This window comes from Carassius gibelio, chromosome A16 (genome assembly GCF_023724105.1).
Source record: "Carassius gibelio isolate Cgi1373 ecotype wild population from Czech Republic chromosome A16, carGib1.2-hapl.c, whole genome shotgun sequence".
NCBI classification, from domain to species: Eukaryota; Metazoa; Chordata; class Actinopteri; order Cypriniformes; family Cyprinidae; genus Carassius; species Carassius gibelio.
In genome coordinates, this window is record NC_068386.1 from 2,081,640 (window position 1) to 2,097,202 (window position 15,563).

Here is a 15,563-nt window from a genome sequence, read left to right on the forward strand (position 1 = left end):
CTATTCGACCAATACAAAACCTCCCAGCATTTTTAAAACTTTTTAAACTAAGTAACATTAATAAAAATGTTTCCACATTTCTGTTGTGTTATTTTCAGATTTTTAGTTTTTATTAAATGCTAAAAACTGAGGGGCTTGTAAAATCTATCTATCTATCTATCTATCTATCTATCTATCTATCTGTCTGTCTGTCTGTCTGTCTGTCTGTCTGTCTGTCTGTCTGTCTGTCTATTGTTATATCTATTTAGATTTTTTTTATCAATGCATTTACTTAACATTCAAATAAATGAATACATATCATAGGCCTTAATATTTTACTCATCTATATTGTATTCTAAATATAAACATTTTTTAATTACACAGAATAAACAGAAATTCAACTGAATTCAACTACTGATGAACACATAGATTTTTTTTTATTTGCATTATCATTCAGTGGGTTATTTTACCATGTATTGCTGTGTCTTTATAAGGCTTTTGTCTTTCAAAAATGGACACATACACACTATTTCTTATTTGCATGTAATGCATCCCCAAACTTTCACCCAACCTGAAGTACTCCTGCTATTTTAAAATAAATATTTTAATAATTAAATCACATTTGAATGTACACAGTTCTCTGAGGTTGGTTAATGGACACGTGGCATGCAAGCAGGGGCGGATCTAGAAAAATATTGATGGGGTGATGAGAAGGTAGCAGGAATTTTTGAGGTGGCAACATATGGCAGACGTATATATACTGAATTTAGTCACAGTTATCACAGTTTGATGATAAATAGTATATGTGCACACTACAAAAGGGCACAAAAGGAATAAGTGACCATACCCCATAAGCACCACACACTCACTAATACATACAGTATGCATCGACATGTAATTAAGAGCATTATAAAAGGTTCAGTGTTATCAATATGTCAATTTATTATAAGAAACACAAGATTTTAACATCCAATGACATTTCCAGCTGGGGAGACTCAACTGATTTTCTACTGTTTAGTGTTAATCATCATCTAACTCAACCAGTCAAGAGCTAGATTTACCCTTAGATGTTATATGAATATGGTCCCTGAAGCATAGATTTTATTAGCTGACAATAATAATAAATAAATAAACATTATAGGCACAAATACAAATGTACTTTTAGAAATTGTTTTTGAAAAAATATGGTGTTATTGTTTTGGCAAGCTTAAATTAAAACTTCTATGAAAACTTGTGTGATATTCCTTTAAAATATATTTTTAGTAGCTATATCTTTTAAGTATATTTTACTTTGTGTCTGTTTTTTTTTTTTTTTTACTTTTAGTTTTCTTTTCTCTTCGCTGGATTTGATTCATCCATCAATTATTAACATTCAGCCGCAAACATGAGGTACGAGTGGTCGCGAGCGCGGATTGGAGAATGGAGGAATTTTTTTTTTTTTTTTTTTTGAGCAACTGAGATGGTGCCCCCTCTGGAAGTTGGTGCCCTAGGTAGATAAGCCGCATTTCCACTGTCGGGCCAGTGCGAGCCAGGGCTTAAAGCGGGCCGGGCCGGGCTCATAGCCCCGGGCCAGTAGCACCGAGGCCAGAATAGCGCAGGGTTTCCACAGTGGAGCTTGAAGCTCCGCTGCTCGTAACTAAAACACGCCCTTTACACGCCTCTCAGAACAACGTCATGCAACCTCATTATTTCACTAACAAAGAGAAGTTATCAGAAAACTAAGAAATAAGACACTGGAACATGCGCGATCACAAAACGAACATGATAAAAGCGGCCGTTTGTTTGCATGCTTTGTTATTCAAATTCAAAAGCATGGATGTTTTAACTATATAGAATAAGTGATACATTGATCATAATGATTTAATTTATCAAGACTCAAAATTAATCGCACATTAATACACTTTATATTTTATTTATTTATTTTTAACGCTTATGAAAATAGCCTGCTTATTCAGTAGAGTCGGTTTCTGTTTATTTGTAGTCACAGTGGCCTATACGTCACATTAAGAATGAATGATATCTTTATTTTTTATAAAGGATCCCGAACAAAAACATTATTATATTTTTATAATAGGCAACATGAGCTAAACTCTCGAGACGAGGCTTGTGATAGATAATATAAGTTAGTAAATACACGATTGTGATAGAGAATAAGAAAGCTGACGTCTGATTTCTTCAAGCGGTCATATTTTCCATGTTTAATGTTAATGCCCAGCGTGCATAGTCTTTTACATAGCTTATAAATATTTCTGCCCTGTATGGTGATTATAATCCACATTGGATCAAGTTATTTCAAACACTCGCTGCTGACTGAAAGTGAGTTTTGAGCTCAACTAAGCGTTTAATGCTGGCGTTATAGCGGCTATCTTTCTGAAATGATCCACAGCGCAGGATCTCTATTTTTATAAAAGCTCCCGAACAAAAATCATTATTATATTTTGATGATATGCAACGTAGAGCTAAACTCACGAAACAAGACGACAGATAAAATGTTACTTAATAAATACACAATTGTGATAGAGAATAAGATGCTGACGTCTGATTTCTCCAAGCGGTCATATTTACCATGGCAATGTTAATGTTTATCGTGCATAGTCTTTTACATCGCTTATATTTCTGCCTTTTTTAGTGATTGTAATCCACATCGGATCAAGTTATTTCAAACACTCGCTGCTGACTAAGAGTGAGTTTTGAGCTCAACTGATTTTAAAAAGTCTTTAATGCTGGTGTTAAAGTTGTTTTCTTTCTGAAATGATCCGCGCTGACGCTCTCCAGACACGGAGAAACTCCGCCTTTGTTCGTAACCCCTCCTCTAGCCCCAGCTGGCCCGCTTTGGCCCAAGGATTTCGTCGGGCCGAAAAAACCTGGCCGATCAAGCCCCGGAAGTGACAGTGGAAACGCGACTGGCCCTGGCACGCACTAGCACGCCCGGTCCTAGCTCCATAGTCAGTTCGGGAGTTCGGAGCGGGATCGCGAATCATTTGAGTCAGTTCGGGAGTTCGGAGCGGGATCGTGAATCATTTGAGTCAGTTCGGGAGTTCAAAGCGGGTTCGCGAATCATTTGCGTCAGTTTTGGGGATCGCAAATCATTCGAATCGGTTCGGGAGTTCAAAACGGGTTCGCGAATCATTTGAGTCAGTTTGGGGATCACGAATCATTTGAATCAGTTCGGGAGTTCATAGCGGGTTCGCGAATCATTTGAGTCAGTTCGGGAGTTCAAAGCGGGTTCGCGAATCATTTGAGTCAGTTTGGGGATCGCAAATAATTTGAATCAGTTCGGGAGTTCGGAGCGGGAAAGATAAAATCACGAAAGATTCGCGCTCGTAAATTTTCAAATTGGCCATAACCTTTAATTTGTTGCTGCCAACTGGGGTGGCAGCAGGGGTGGCAAGGCTTTCTTTAGGGTGCATTTGCCACCCTATGCCACCCGGTAGATCCTCCCCTGCATGCAAGTAAACAAATAACAGTATTTCATTTTGTTAGTAAGTGTTTTGATTGATGCAATTTTTAAATTATTTATTTTTTATATTTTATGATTAAATGAATTATTAGCTTTTCATTGAATTCACAAACCCCACTGCAGTTCCTTTACAAACCCCAGTTTGGGAAACCTTGATTTAATGTAATTTAATGTATAATGGATCTTGTGTTGTTAATTACAATGAATGGAATATTTTCTTACTTTTTATATGTGTCCTTGTAGCACAATCAGTCTAGGTCTCTGAGATATATTTGTAGCAATAGCCAAAAATACATTATGTGGGTCAAAATTATATATTTTTCTTTTATGCCAAAAATAATTAGGATATTAAGTAAAGATCATGTTCCAAGAAGATATTTTGTAAACTTCCTACTGTAAATATATACAAACTAAATGTTTAATTAGTAATATGCATTGCTAAGAATTCATTTTAACAACTTTAAAGATGATTTTCTCAATATTCAACTCACAGATTTCAGATTTTCAAATAGTTGTATCTCTGCCAAATATTGTCAGATCCTAACAAACCATATGGAAAGATTATTTATTCATCTTATTTATTCAGATGATGTATAAATCTCACTTTTGAAAAATTGATTTTTTTTGGTCCAGGGTCACGTATTTTCTATCAAACTTGTAAAATACTATCCTATTTAAATCAATGTGATAAATAAGTTAGGTCAAAAGTTATCTCTAAAAGTAATCAAAAAAGTAGATTATATTACCTAAAATGTGTGCGAGAGATTCAAACGTAAAGGTTAAAGGTTTTGCTAAAGGTTAAGAGATTAAAGAATATAACAAATTTAAACGTCATATAAAAAGTGAAGGAGGACAAATAAAATAAATTATCTTGCTCTATCAGTGCAGTCACAAGTGAAACTTGTTCAAGTAAGATTATACATATATATATATATATATATATATAGCGATAGAGACTCAAACATGTAAGGTCAGATTTTTTAAATAGTGCTATCTACAGTTTATTTATATTACATGATCTGTATACATTAATATTTATTTTAAATAAACGATTTATAATAACTGTTAAACTAAAGTTGCTTGTGTGTAATAGATGAATTATAATAATATGAATCATAATAAATATACTGAAATCATAAAATGACTCAGTAATTATCATTAAAGCCAGAGTTCTCTCTCTCTCTCTCTCTTTTTTTTTTTTTTTTTGCAATAGTGACCACTAATTTGGAGCAAGATAGCAGGTTAGCCTTGGAGTGTAAGTTACTGTGGCAATGAATGCCGCTTAAAGCCAAGCCACTTACATGGTACCTAAAACCCAGGATTGGTGCAAACTAACCTGAAATTTACCTGGGCAGCCAGCTAATCCAGCTTCATGGTACAGATCTTTAACAGTCGTCTTGCAGACGTACGTGTCCTATCTGGGAGTTTGTTTGTAGTATGCTTGGATCCTAAATGAATGTATTGGGATTTTCAAGCGCACACTAGAGGGCGAGCACAAAACAGACAAGCAGCTCTGAAGAATCTCAGCAGTGGGAGGAGAAGAAGCAGAAGAAGAAGAAAAAGAAGAAGAAACGGGGTCTCGGTCTGCGGAGGGGGGTGACGGACGGGCTGAGCGTTTTTTGTTCCCCTGGTGGATCCTGCATAAACGGTGAGCAGGAGTCTCAGCGACCCGAACCAGAGCAGCCCGACCCGGACAGAGCCTTGAGGAGCTGGTTGTCACAGATCGGGACTGAGGCGCTTTTGTTTCTCTCTCAACTCCTGCGGGTTTGTGGGCTCCAGCGGCAGCGGCGAAGACAATTCTGCTCGCCCAGGGAAGGAGGCTGGAAGTCGGGGACGCTTCCAGCCTGCAGGGCCGGGCGCCGTGGCGACAGAGCATCCGGGATTTGGTGAACCCTTTGGGGCTCAGTGGATGGGATGGAGCCGGGACCATCTGGCGCTGGTGGGTTCGGATCTTTTGTAATCATACAATGTTTCCGCGTGATATTATTACTACACATTGTATCATTTTATAATGAAACATTGTAACATTCCATCATGACACGCTGTCACATTCTTTAAGGATACATTGTAGCATTCCGCAAACACACATTGTATCAGCACTCCACAAGAAACATTGTAACATTGTAACAGTCCATTAGAATGTTCAGTACACTGTAAAAAAATTCTGTAAATTTACAGCATATTAACAGCGTAAATATACAGTACTGAACTGTTTTCTAAAATTACGGTGTCTTACCGTAAATGCACACGTGATCGGTGGGAGAGGGGGAACCAAACGCTAACTGACGCATGGAGGAGCATGGTTTCAGTCAAAGTTTTATGGATTTCATCTCAAGTTGAGGCTCATTTACAGGTAAGCAGATCAAAGTCTGAATACATTTTTATCTTAAACTGCAGCGTTTTTTTTAATGTGGGCACAATATTTTAATTTACCTTTGACAAATCTTGCCAAGACGGTGAACTAGCATGTATGCAATTTTTACAAATTTCTCCTGAAAGTTAAGGGTGTATGTGTGTGTTTGTGAAGGATTTGCATCGTTTTTTTTTTCTTTCCTGGTGTAAAATCCTGTAAATGTTAAACTTGTAAATAGTTAAATATAAAATACTTGCGTTCGCTGATTATTTCATTGGATATGAATTGAACATATTCGGCAACTTTAGAAGATGAGCACGTGATCGGTGGGGGAGGGGAGCAGCGGTTAGCGTCTGATACCAGAGAAAAGCATCATCAGTCTCAGTGAATAAAACGGATATTATCTCAAATATAATCTCGATTACAGATTGCAGATAACGAGGATATGAAGTAAGTGTGTTTTCCTGATTTTCTGAAACACTTATTTGCACAATTATATTTACATTTTGCATTGGCGCCAACCCAGTGTAGTTTAAAATCGATGATTTGTTTTATTTGCATTAATGTTGCTAAGTTAGGTGCGTATAAAGTTGGTAACTTATATATTATCCTTATATATTGGGAAATCGAAAATAGGCCTGTAAACTTAATTTTACTTAGGAAGCATAAACTCATCGCCTTTTGCATGAGCACTTGACTTGATAGATGGAAAGAGTAGCGTTAACGTTATGGTGAAAAACGTTTGTTTTTTTTCGGAGTGACACATTAGTCTTTCAATATAAGTCGTATCTAAAACTAGTTAGAGTGTAATCTAAATATATTCTAACTTATTGTTAATAAAGTGGGCTTTGTATCTGAGCACATTTTAATTTTAAGTTTGCACTGGATTTATTGGCACAAATCTCTAACGTTATATCACAGAGGAAACGTTACTTCATTCACTTACATTCTAACTTGTTCCTCAGACTCAAATACAGTTTTGTGTTTGTGTGTGTGTGAGAGAGAGAGAGAGAGAGAGAGTGTGTGTGTGTGTGTGTGAGAGAGAGAGAGCGTGTGTGTGTGTGTGTGTGTGTGTGAGAGAGAGAGAGTTAGAGAGAGAGGAAGAGGAGAGAGCAGTAGACAGAATATTTTTAAGTGTTTTTAATGAAAAGTTGGAGGATGTCCCAGGATGAGAACAAAGATATGGTACACCTGCTTGTCAAGATTCTAACGTTAATGTCCCACTTCCAGGAACATGAAGATGGACTGGATTCGCATGCAGATGTAAGTATTTAATTTTCTTCTTTCCACTTCACCACATTATATTATGTAATATTATTATTTGTGTATTGTGTGTTCTCTACAGGTTGCAGCATCTGCATCTGAGGTTGAGAAGACACTCAATCTACCTGCCAATCCTCATCTGATTTTGCTGGGTTAGTGTGTCATTGCACATGATGAAGAAGAAACATTTACTGATGGCTGAGATATAAAATTGTTAACATTGCTGTTGTGCACAATTGTTAAAATTGCTTCTTTTTTTTTTCTTTGTGAGTGTCCAGTCAACATTTTTGACTGCAGTTGCAAGTGTTTGCTGTGCACTACATCTTCAACCTGCAGTATCAAGAGGAGGCTTGTTGCACGTTAGAATTTTTTCAAAGGTAAGTGTTTTCCTTTTTGCATATGTTTTTATCACTCTCTTAGAATCTGTGGTAACACTTTATAATAAGTATACAGTAGTAAAGTAATAAATTATTTGCAAACTAGTTACCGCCAGTGTTCGAACTATACCGTGTCCTTTGGGGGAGCCCACTTCTTTTTTTTTTGGGGGGGGGGGGGGGGGGGGTAGAGGTCGTGCACATGCGCATGCCTCAAATAAGGACTTACAACAGCTACAAGTGTATGCACTATTATACATTATCGACACGAGTGCCTCAAAAAAGGACATATAATGACTTACAAAGATACATAACAGCTACAATATGCACTATTATACTTTATCGACACAAATTGATAGGTCAGGAAGACAGCCTTGAATGATGTTGCGCTCTCCTCCGTTAATTTAGAATTCACCTCAATTACTTTATTTGCCAGAATCGCTTATCAGATTTGCTTAGTCAATGCCACTTCAATGGCCATCTTGTGTGCAATGCTGTCCCTGTATTTATATATAATTTTTCGCGACTGGTTCTGAGCATTAATCATTAATCCACTCCTCAGACAAGTGCGTGCCAGGTACCTTTTCAGACAGAAGAAGGTTTTTTGCGTCCTTACAAGTTGTAACCAGTGGAAAAAAATGTGGCCCCTTTAAGAGCTGCGCGCTCCCTGTAAAACGGTATATGCACTCTGTATGATAATGTATACACGTGCGACTCGAATCCCCCATGTATGCGGGTAATCTCTGTTTGGAAATCATTTTGTTTTAATCTTGTTTGTTTTGTTTTGGTTACGCTGTGGACGGTGGAACATGGGACAGACAATTGCCCGAGTTCGATTGGAGAAATAAAACGAGTCGTTGTTAAATGTCAATCGCCTCCGTGAGTTTTGTCTGGCCTATTAACTTTGTGAGCTATCCATATTTTTCCCCCTCCTGACACAACGCGTTACAAAGTGATACACCCCAAGCTTCCATCCTTAACACACAGCCATGTATATTGGCTCTTCCAGTCTCTCCACTGCTGGCTGTTCCAGTTTAACGCGAGAGAGGACTCGAAGCCAGAGGGGTTAGGATCCCAGAGATTACTTTTCTTCAGCTTCATGCGTTTTCACAGTGGGCTTGGCTTGAGGTTTACCAGTGCTTTCAGCAGGTGAATCAGTCGTGCGTTATCACTACACAATTTCTTAATAATACCAAAATTAATTGAACTACCTTGTTTTCTTTTTGCCCTGGCTATGATGCTATTACTGCATAATGGAAGGACTTTTGCGCACGATAAATGGCCTCCAACGTTTATTTTTTTCTACGAACCTATGACATACTAACATGGAATTTGCAGCGCAGCACCCCCACACCTTGATGCTGTGATGTCTGTAATCTTTATTGAAGTTAATTAGGTTTTAATCGCCGTCATGCATGAATGAATAATATTTTTGCCATCATAATCACATTACAAAACTGAAATTGCACTTAAAAATATTCAAATTGTCAGTATTTTTTGAGACCCCCCAAAATTTCAGATTTCTCGTTTTCAGGGGAGCCCATGTCTTATTAAGGGGAGCCGAGCTCCCCCTAGCTCCCCCGTAGTTCGCACTATGGTTACCGCAACCTTTCTTCTGTGTTCTACTTGTGTTCTTCCATTTCAGTTTTTTCAGTTCATCATCTGAAACACTGTCAAATGTGGTTTTATTCGCATGCCAGACACGGAGAAAATAGGAGAAAGGCATGTAGATCCACATTAAATCCAAACGAGTCAGAATATATATATAGATCGTTTGCAAATGATTTATAAGTGCTTTATTACTTTATACTTATTATAAAGTTTTACAAAATTAATCTAAATTCTAAACCAAATTAATTAATCAGAATTTTGAAAAATGGTTATTATACACTTCGGTAATGTGTAATTTTTCATCTTTTCATCTTTCCTTAGATGATTCTATGGAATAAACCCAGAAAGAGGCTCAAAAACCTGCCGAGGCAAGGTAGTCTCCAAGAAGACGGGGAAGGTGGTGAATAAGAAGTCCACTACAGTCAATCCAAAGGTTGCCACTCTACAAAAAAATCGAATGGACTTCAAATGGGACTTCATCTAGGCAAGTGAAGTTACACATACATTTTCATTAAATACAGTTCTTAATACAACTTATTTCACAGTTTACACACACAGAATATTTCTCACATTTAAACTTGTTTAACAAAAAAAAAAATCAACATTTAAAAGTAGTCAGTTGAAAAAGACTGGTGTGACTCATTTTGGTTACTAAATGCGTCCCTGTAGTTTGCATTGCATAAAATAAAATAATTTACAGCAAAGAAACGGTTTTATAAATAAAATCCACAAACCTATATTTGACCCAAAAAAAAGTCGTCAGTGGCACTGAGAACTACCCTGAAGAGGATACAGTCCGCACTCATTACAACCCCTACGTTGTTGCGACTGTTCAGTCCCAGGTTACACAAAAACTATCCAAACACACAACAAAAATTTCGAGGTTGAAATAATATAATGATTTTATTAAAACCATGAATTGGTTTTTTTTTTTTTTTTTTTTTTTGAGTACATGCACACTATTAATGGGTTTAGTTGGTCCACTAATGTTGCTCAAATGCACCGTTACCTCTCTGTCCTCTAACCGGTCACCCCACTTTATTCCGGGACCTAGCAATTTACAAATTAAGTACTGGATATACTAATAGTGTGGAAACAATGAGAAAAAAAAGAGAAAAGAAGCATTTTCCATTTCTATGAATTATAAAAAATTGTATGCAAGCGCTCAACTCTGAAAAAAATTAAATAAGATTTATTTTGCGAAAAGTAAAGAATTTGCACAAATATATTTTAAGTAAATTTGACTGCTCTAATATAAAGTGCAACTCACCTGTCATTCTCAGGTAAAATCTACTTAATATTTAACTTAACACTCATTAAGAAATTAAGTAAATATGTTTTATAATTTTTTTTGTTTTGTTTTATCTTTTTCAAATTACATCTTAATGGTTAAAATACATTTTAGAAATCAAATAGCATGTCCAATTAACTGAAATCCTGAAAGTGATTCAGTTAAACAATTTATCAGTAATTCTTTTTTTAGGAAATACGTTTTATTCTCAAATTCCATTTTTATTCCTATTACAATTAAAACATGGAATAACAATTGTGTAATTATTCCTTAAACATCATTTTTAATGATTATTATTATTTTTATTACTATAATTCTTATTTGTATTATTATATTACTTTGAAAATGACATATTCTACTGTACAAAAGTGATATATTTCCGTCACAATCACATCACATTAGACCGAACCTTTATTTTGAAGGATTGATGTGAAGACGCTTGATTTTTTTTTTTTTTTTTTTTTTTTTGTGTATGTGGGATAGACCTGCAACTATTGATTATCTTTTCTGTAAACTGTGACGTGTGGGCGGAGCTAAAGAATCACGAGCGCCAGTAGACTTTTGCATTGAGAGCGTTTGGAAGTTGTGACATTAGCGTGAGGAAAAAAAACCATCATCCAAAACAAACCATGGTTAACAGTCAGATTCATCCGTTTATTTATGATACAGAATCAGATCCTGAGGCTGAAACTGAACGAGAGCAGCAGCAGCAGCAACGACTCGCTCCGAGTGGGGCTCGAACCCGGGTCTCCGGCATGGGAGTCGGATGCACTAACAAGGAGGCAGAGATATTTGAAGCAGTTTTACTCACCGCCTGCGGTTCCAACACACGATCGTGACCCTTTTTCGTTGGGATTGCATCATCCTTAAGAAATAAACGATATGCAAACCCGGCGTCAAACTGGGCCTTGTTTGTAAAACAAGCTTCTTCGAAATGCAGGGAACAAACACAAACACTTGCACAACTCCGTTGATGCTCTGTAAAAATAAACTCCATCCACTGGTCCCTTAATGCTGATCAATCTGTGCAGGGTTGTCTTGCCCTGGCAACCAAATAGACACTTCTTTTGTGACATTTCACGACGCTCTCGCTCTGATCAGTGAATGTCTTGTCTCTGCTCTGCTATACGGGAGCGCGCGCTCTTTCGGCATAAGTGCTCTCAGGACCCATATAAGGAAATTCCGCTCCATCTAACGTCACACAGAGCCATACTCGAAAAAAACTTTCCGAAACTTGTGACAAACCGGAAGGAGTATTTTTGGAACAAAAATACTCCTTCAAACGTACAACTTAATTTTTGAAACTTTGTCCATGTTTAGCATGGGAATCCAACTCTTTAACAGTGTAAAAAACTCAGTATGCATGAAATAGCATTTCACACCCCCCCCCCCCCCTTAATCTAGTGTTCCTTTTTTTGATTAGCTAACTTCTAACATAATATTGCAACTTTTATTAATTAATACACTAATCCACATCGCGATTTCAGTTAGTGTACAACACTATTTTATTGTATTCATCACAAATGTGACAAATTCTGTGACAAGCCACATTATTTGCCTAATTCCGTTTTCATGATTTGATTCCGTGATTGCCTCCATGTTTTTCACATCGTGGAAATCGTAGGGTCCTAAGTTTCTGAAATGTTTTATATTATTATACAGTATACATGTTTTTTGTTACGTTCTATTAAAATTCTGCTGATGTTATTTTAACTTAAAAAGGATTTTTCTCAATGTTTATGTTTCAGACTACACCCCTCCCTGGCTACACTTGCATCAGAGTTGGTGACAGTTTTATGCTTCTGAAACGTTCTTGGACTGTTCTACAAATCCTTGCCAGGTTTTGACTTATTACACCAAAATAAGATTCTTGTTCAGAAGTTGTTTGCCATTTCTTAAAGGCTGTTTTTAGGGGAACGTACACTCCAAGCCCATGCCCATGCATTGTCATACTCATAGCACAAAGCTAGACCTAAAATGGCTGCTTGTTTTGTGTTTTATATGGTCAACTTAAATTAGTTTAAATATGTCCACAGACTTCTGCAGGGTTCATTTTGCACATTGTCTGTTTTGTAAATTGGTTAATTTTCTTCTCTAACACATACAAAGACTGATTCTTCCATTTTGATTTTTTTTTTTTTTGTTTGTTGAGAAAGCATTTGAATTATTGGTTGGGCACTTAAATAAATAGTGTTCTATAAGAAATACCCCCTTGGTCTTCTCTTTTCTGTCTATTTGCTGCCACTTTTTAGTATAAATGAAATGCCAGTTTGTGAATTTGTTAAAATACAGATATTTTTAATAAAGTTAATGATTGGCAAAATTGCCAGTTCTACGGTTTAGAAAAAAAAAAAAAAACTAGAATACAGTAATGATCCTGAAAAATTACAGTACACCGCTGGAAACCCTGCTGCCAGTATATTACTGTTAATTTACAAAAAAAGCTGTAATTCAGAAAACTGTAAAATAACGGTACACAGCTGGAAACCCTGCTGCCAGTATATTACTGTTAATTTACAGAAAAGCTGTAATTCTGGAAACTGTAAAATAACGGTACACAGCTGGAAACCCTGCTGCCAGTATATTACCGTTAATTTACAAAAAAGCCGTAATTCAGAAAACGGTAATAAAACTGTAAAATTACGGTACACTGCTGGAAACCCTGCTGCCAGTATACTACCGTTAATTTACAGGACAATTTTTTACAGTGTACTATGAAAGTTAGATGGTAACCTGTAAAGGGATAGTTTTTATGTGCTTGAGGGGAGAATAATGCACGGAATCGGGGAGATTGTCCCAGGTCAGGGGTCAAGGGGAGACTGAGGTTGAAGCCCGCCCAGTGACCCCCAGGGGTCTTTATTGATCCTGCTCAAATGTGACTCAGTCCAACATTTCCAGTTTCACTTCCATTAACATTATAAATGCACGAGCCTGTGCGGATATGAACAGATAAATGATTTATTATAGGAGGGATAAAAGCTGCCTTACTGCTGTGGGTTTTTTGGGAATACTGTATGATTTGATTTCATTTTACGTAAATATTTAGTCGATAAATTATGAACTGTTTCCAAGGACCTCTTTAAATGCAGGTAAAGAAAATTGTCAATTTGACACACAAGTTGCAATGGATGTGTAAAGCTGTGTGCAAAATGGTTAAAATGGTTTTTCTCGTGGAAGATAGGAAAGTAGGTAAAACTGTAATTAAAAAATACCTGGTCAATGTTTTCGTGTTCCATTTCACTGTTTTTGACTTTGAAGTGTTTACTTGGAGATCAAACTTTTAGATTTTAAATCAGAGCTCAACAGAATTTACAAATGAACTTTTTTGGTGTTGGATTTGAATAGCCCTGACGATTGATGATTTTAATTTTTATTGCATAGTTTTTAATGCATTAAAGTTGAGGTTGAAATTGTTCAGTGCTGAAATACTCTATCCCAGTTCATCATGCAGAGAATAGGTTGAAGCACTGACTCTTTCAAAAGCATCACAACAGCATAACATTGACTCAACCAATGGAGTGAGTTTGGGGCGGGACTATCTGTTGCTCTGACCAATGGCAGATGATAAGGATTGTTTGAGAAACCTGTTTGAAACAATTTTTTTTTACATTATTTAATGCATTAACTAACAATGAGCAATATAGTGAACAGCATTTATTAACCTTAATGTTAATATAACATTGCATTGAACATTTGTTATTTCACAGTGCATTAACTAATGTTATCTGATGTAATTTAGATCTTAAACATGTTACTACAATTTAAAGATTAACTAAGATTGCGAAATGCTGTAAAATATTTTTACTTTAATTTATTTTTAGTTCAATGTTGGCTAATGTAGTTAACTAATTTTAACAAATGAAACCTTATTGTAAAGAGCTACAGATCTTTTTAATGAATTTTATATTTATTTATTTGGTATTTACAATGTTTTCTCATCTGCATTTATTAATATAAACTAACAACTGTTTTTTTTACTGTATTATAAACTGTAATGTAAAGTTAGTTAATAGAAATGTGTTTAACATTATTAAAGATTAATAAATGCTGACGATGTATTATTAAAGGGATAGGTCACCCAAAAATGAAAATGATCCCATGATTTGCTCACCCTCAAGCTAGCCTAGATGTATATGACTTTCTTCTTTTAGAGGAATCCAATATGAGTTATATTTAAAAATATCCTGGCTCTTCCAAGCTTTATAATGGAAATGAATGGGTGTCAAAAATGGGGGTTTAATAACGGCCTCCTGAAGCGAATAGATGTGTTTTTGTGAGAAAAATAATCATATTTAAAACTTTATAAACAGTTATATATGTTATAACAGTTAAAAAGTTATAATGGTTTATAAAGTTTTAAATATGGATATTTAAATATGTACTTTTTATGATGGATGGACACACTTTATTGGACTTCTTGTGGACTGTTGAAAAATAACACCCGTTCACTGCCATTATAAAGCTTGGAAAAGCTAGGACATTTTTAAATAACTTATATTGTGTTCACCAGAAAAAAAAAGTCCTATCTAGGATGGCTTGAGGGTCAGCAAATCAAGGGGTAATTTTTAGTTTGAGTGAACTATAACCTAAACCTTATTGTAAAGTGTTAAAATCCTGAAAAGAAACCTCCATGAAAATTGGACCATTAATGCAAAATAAGTGGTAAATCAGAGATTTAAATTATTCATTGATATGAACAGTTTGAACTGATGCAAAGAAATGAATCAAGTTCTAACAAATTTAAAATGCATTAGAATGGCTGTGATATTCATGTTAATTTGATATCCCAATCAAAATAATTGGAAAAAAATTAATTTATCACCAGTATTCAGCAAAAGAGACAGAAACAGAGCTGGACTATAGTCTTTAGTAAATGTATTGGGCAGACACAAACTGCACAGTATTCACAATGATGCTTAGTTTTATATCAGCAGCAAATATGTTATGTACACATCTATATATATATGTATGTATGTATGTATCTGTTAGCCAGCCCTAACAGAGAGCTGCCATTGTTTACTGGTTTCTTGAGATCTGGTGCCATTTCTAGCCATCTGCTGCTGTTTGTATTTGCTCTGGTGTAGGAACATAGAGTTTAGCCATTGATCAAGACTTAGCAGAGTATATATCCTGGAGATAAAAGTGTACGAGAGCTCTCCGAAGCGCCTCTTAAACCACAGGCCAGCTATAAAGTGTGTCGTGTAGGATAAGACTGATAACCTTGTCTCGTGT

The 15,563-nt window shown here is 35.9% G+C and overlaps 1 protein-coding gene across 1 annotated transcript in view; it reads left to right on the forward strand.

Moving 5' to 3' along the window:
- Window positions 1–4,929: 4,929 nt before the first annotated feature.
- Window positions 4,930–15,563, forward strand: part of LOC128030341 (protein argonaute-1) — a 35,675-nt gene continuing 25,041 nt past the window's right edge. The window contains exon 1 of the mRNA XM_052617880.1: window positions 4,930–5,378. Coding sequence (XP_052473840.1) covers window positions 5,354–5,378 — 25 coding nt within the window. The 5' untranslated portion in view covers window positions 4,930–5,353. The remainder of the gene's footprint in view (window positions 5,379–15,563) is intronic.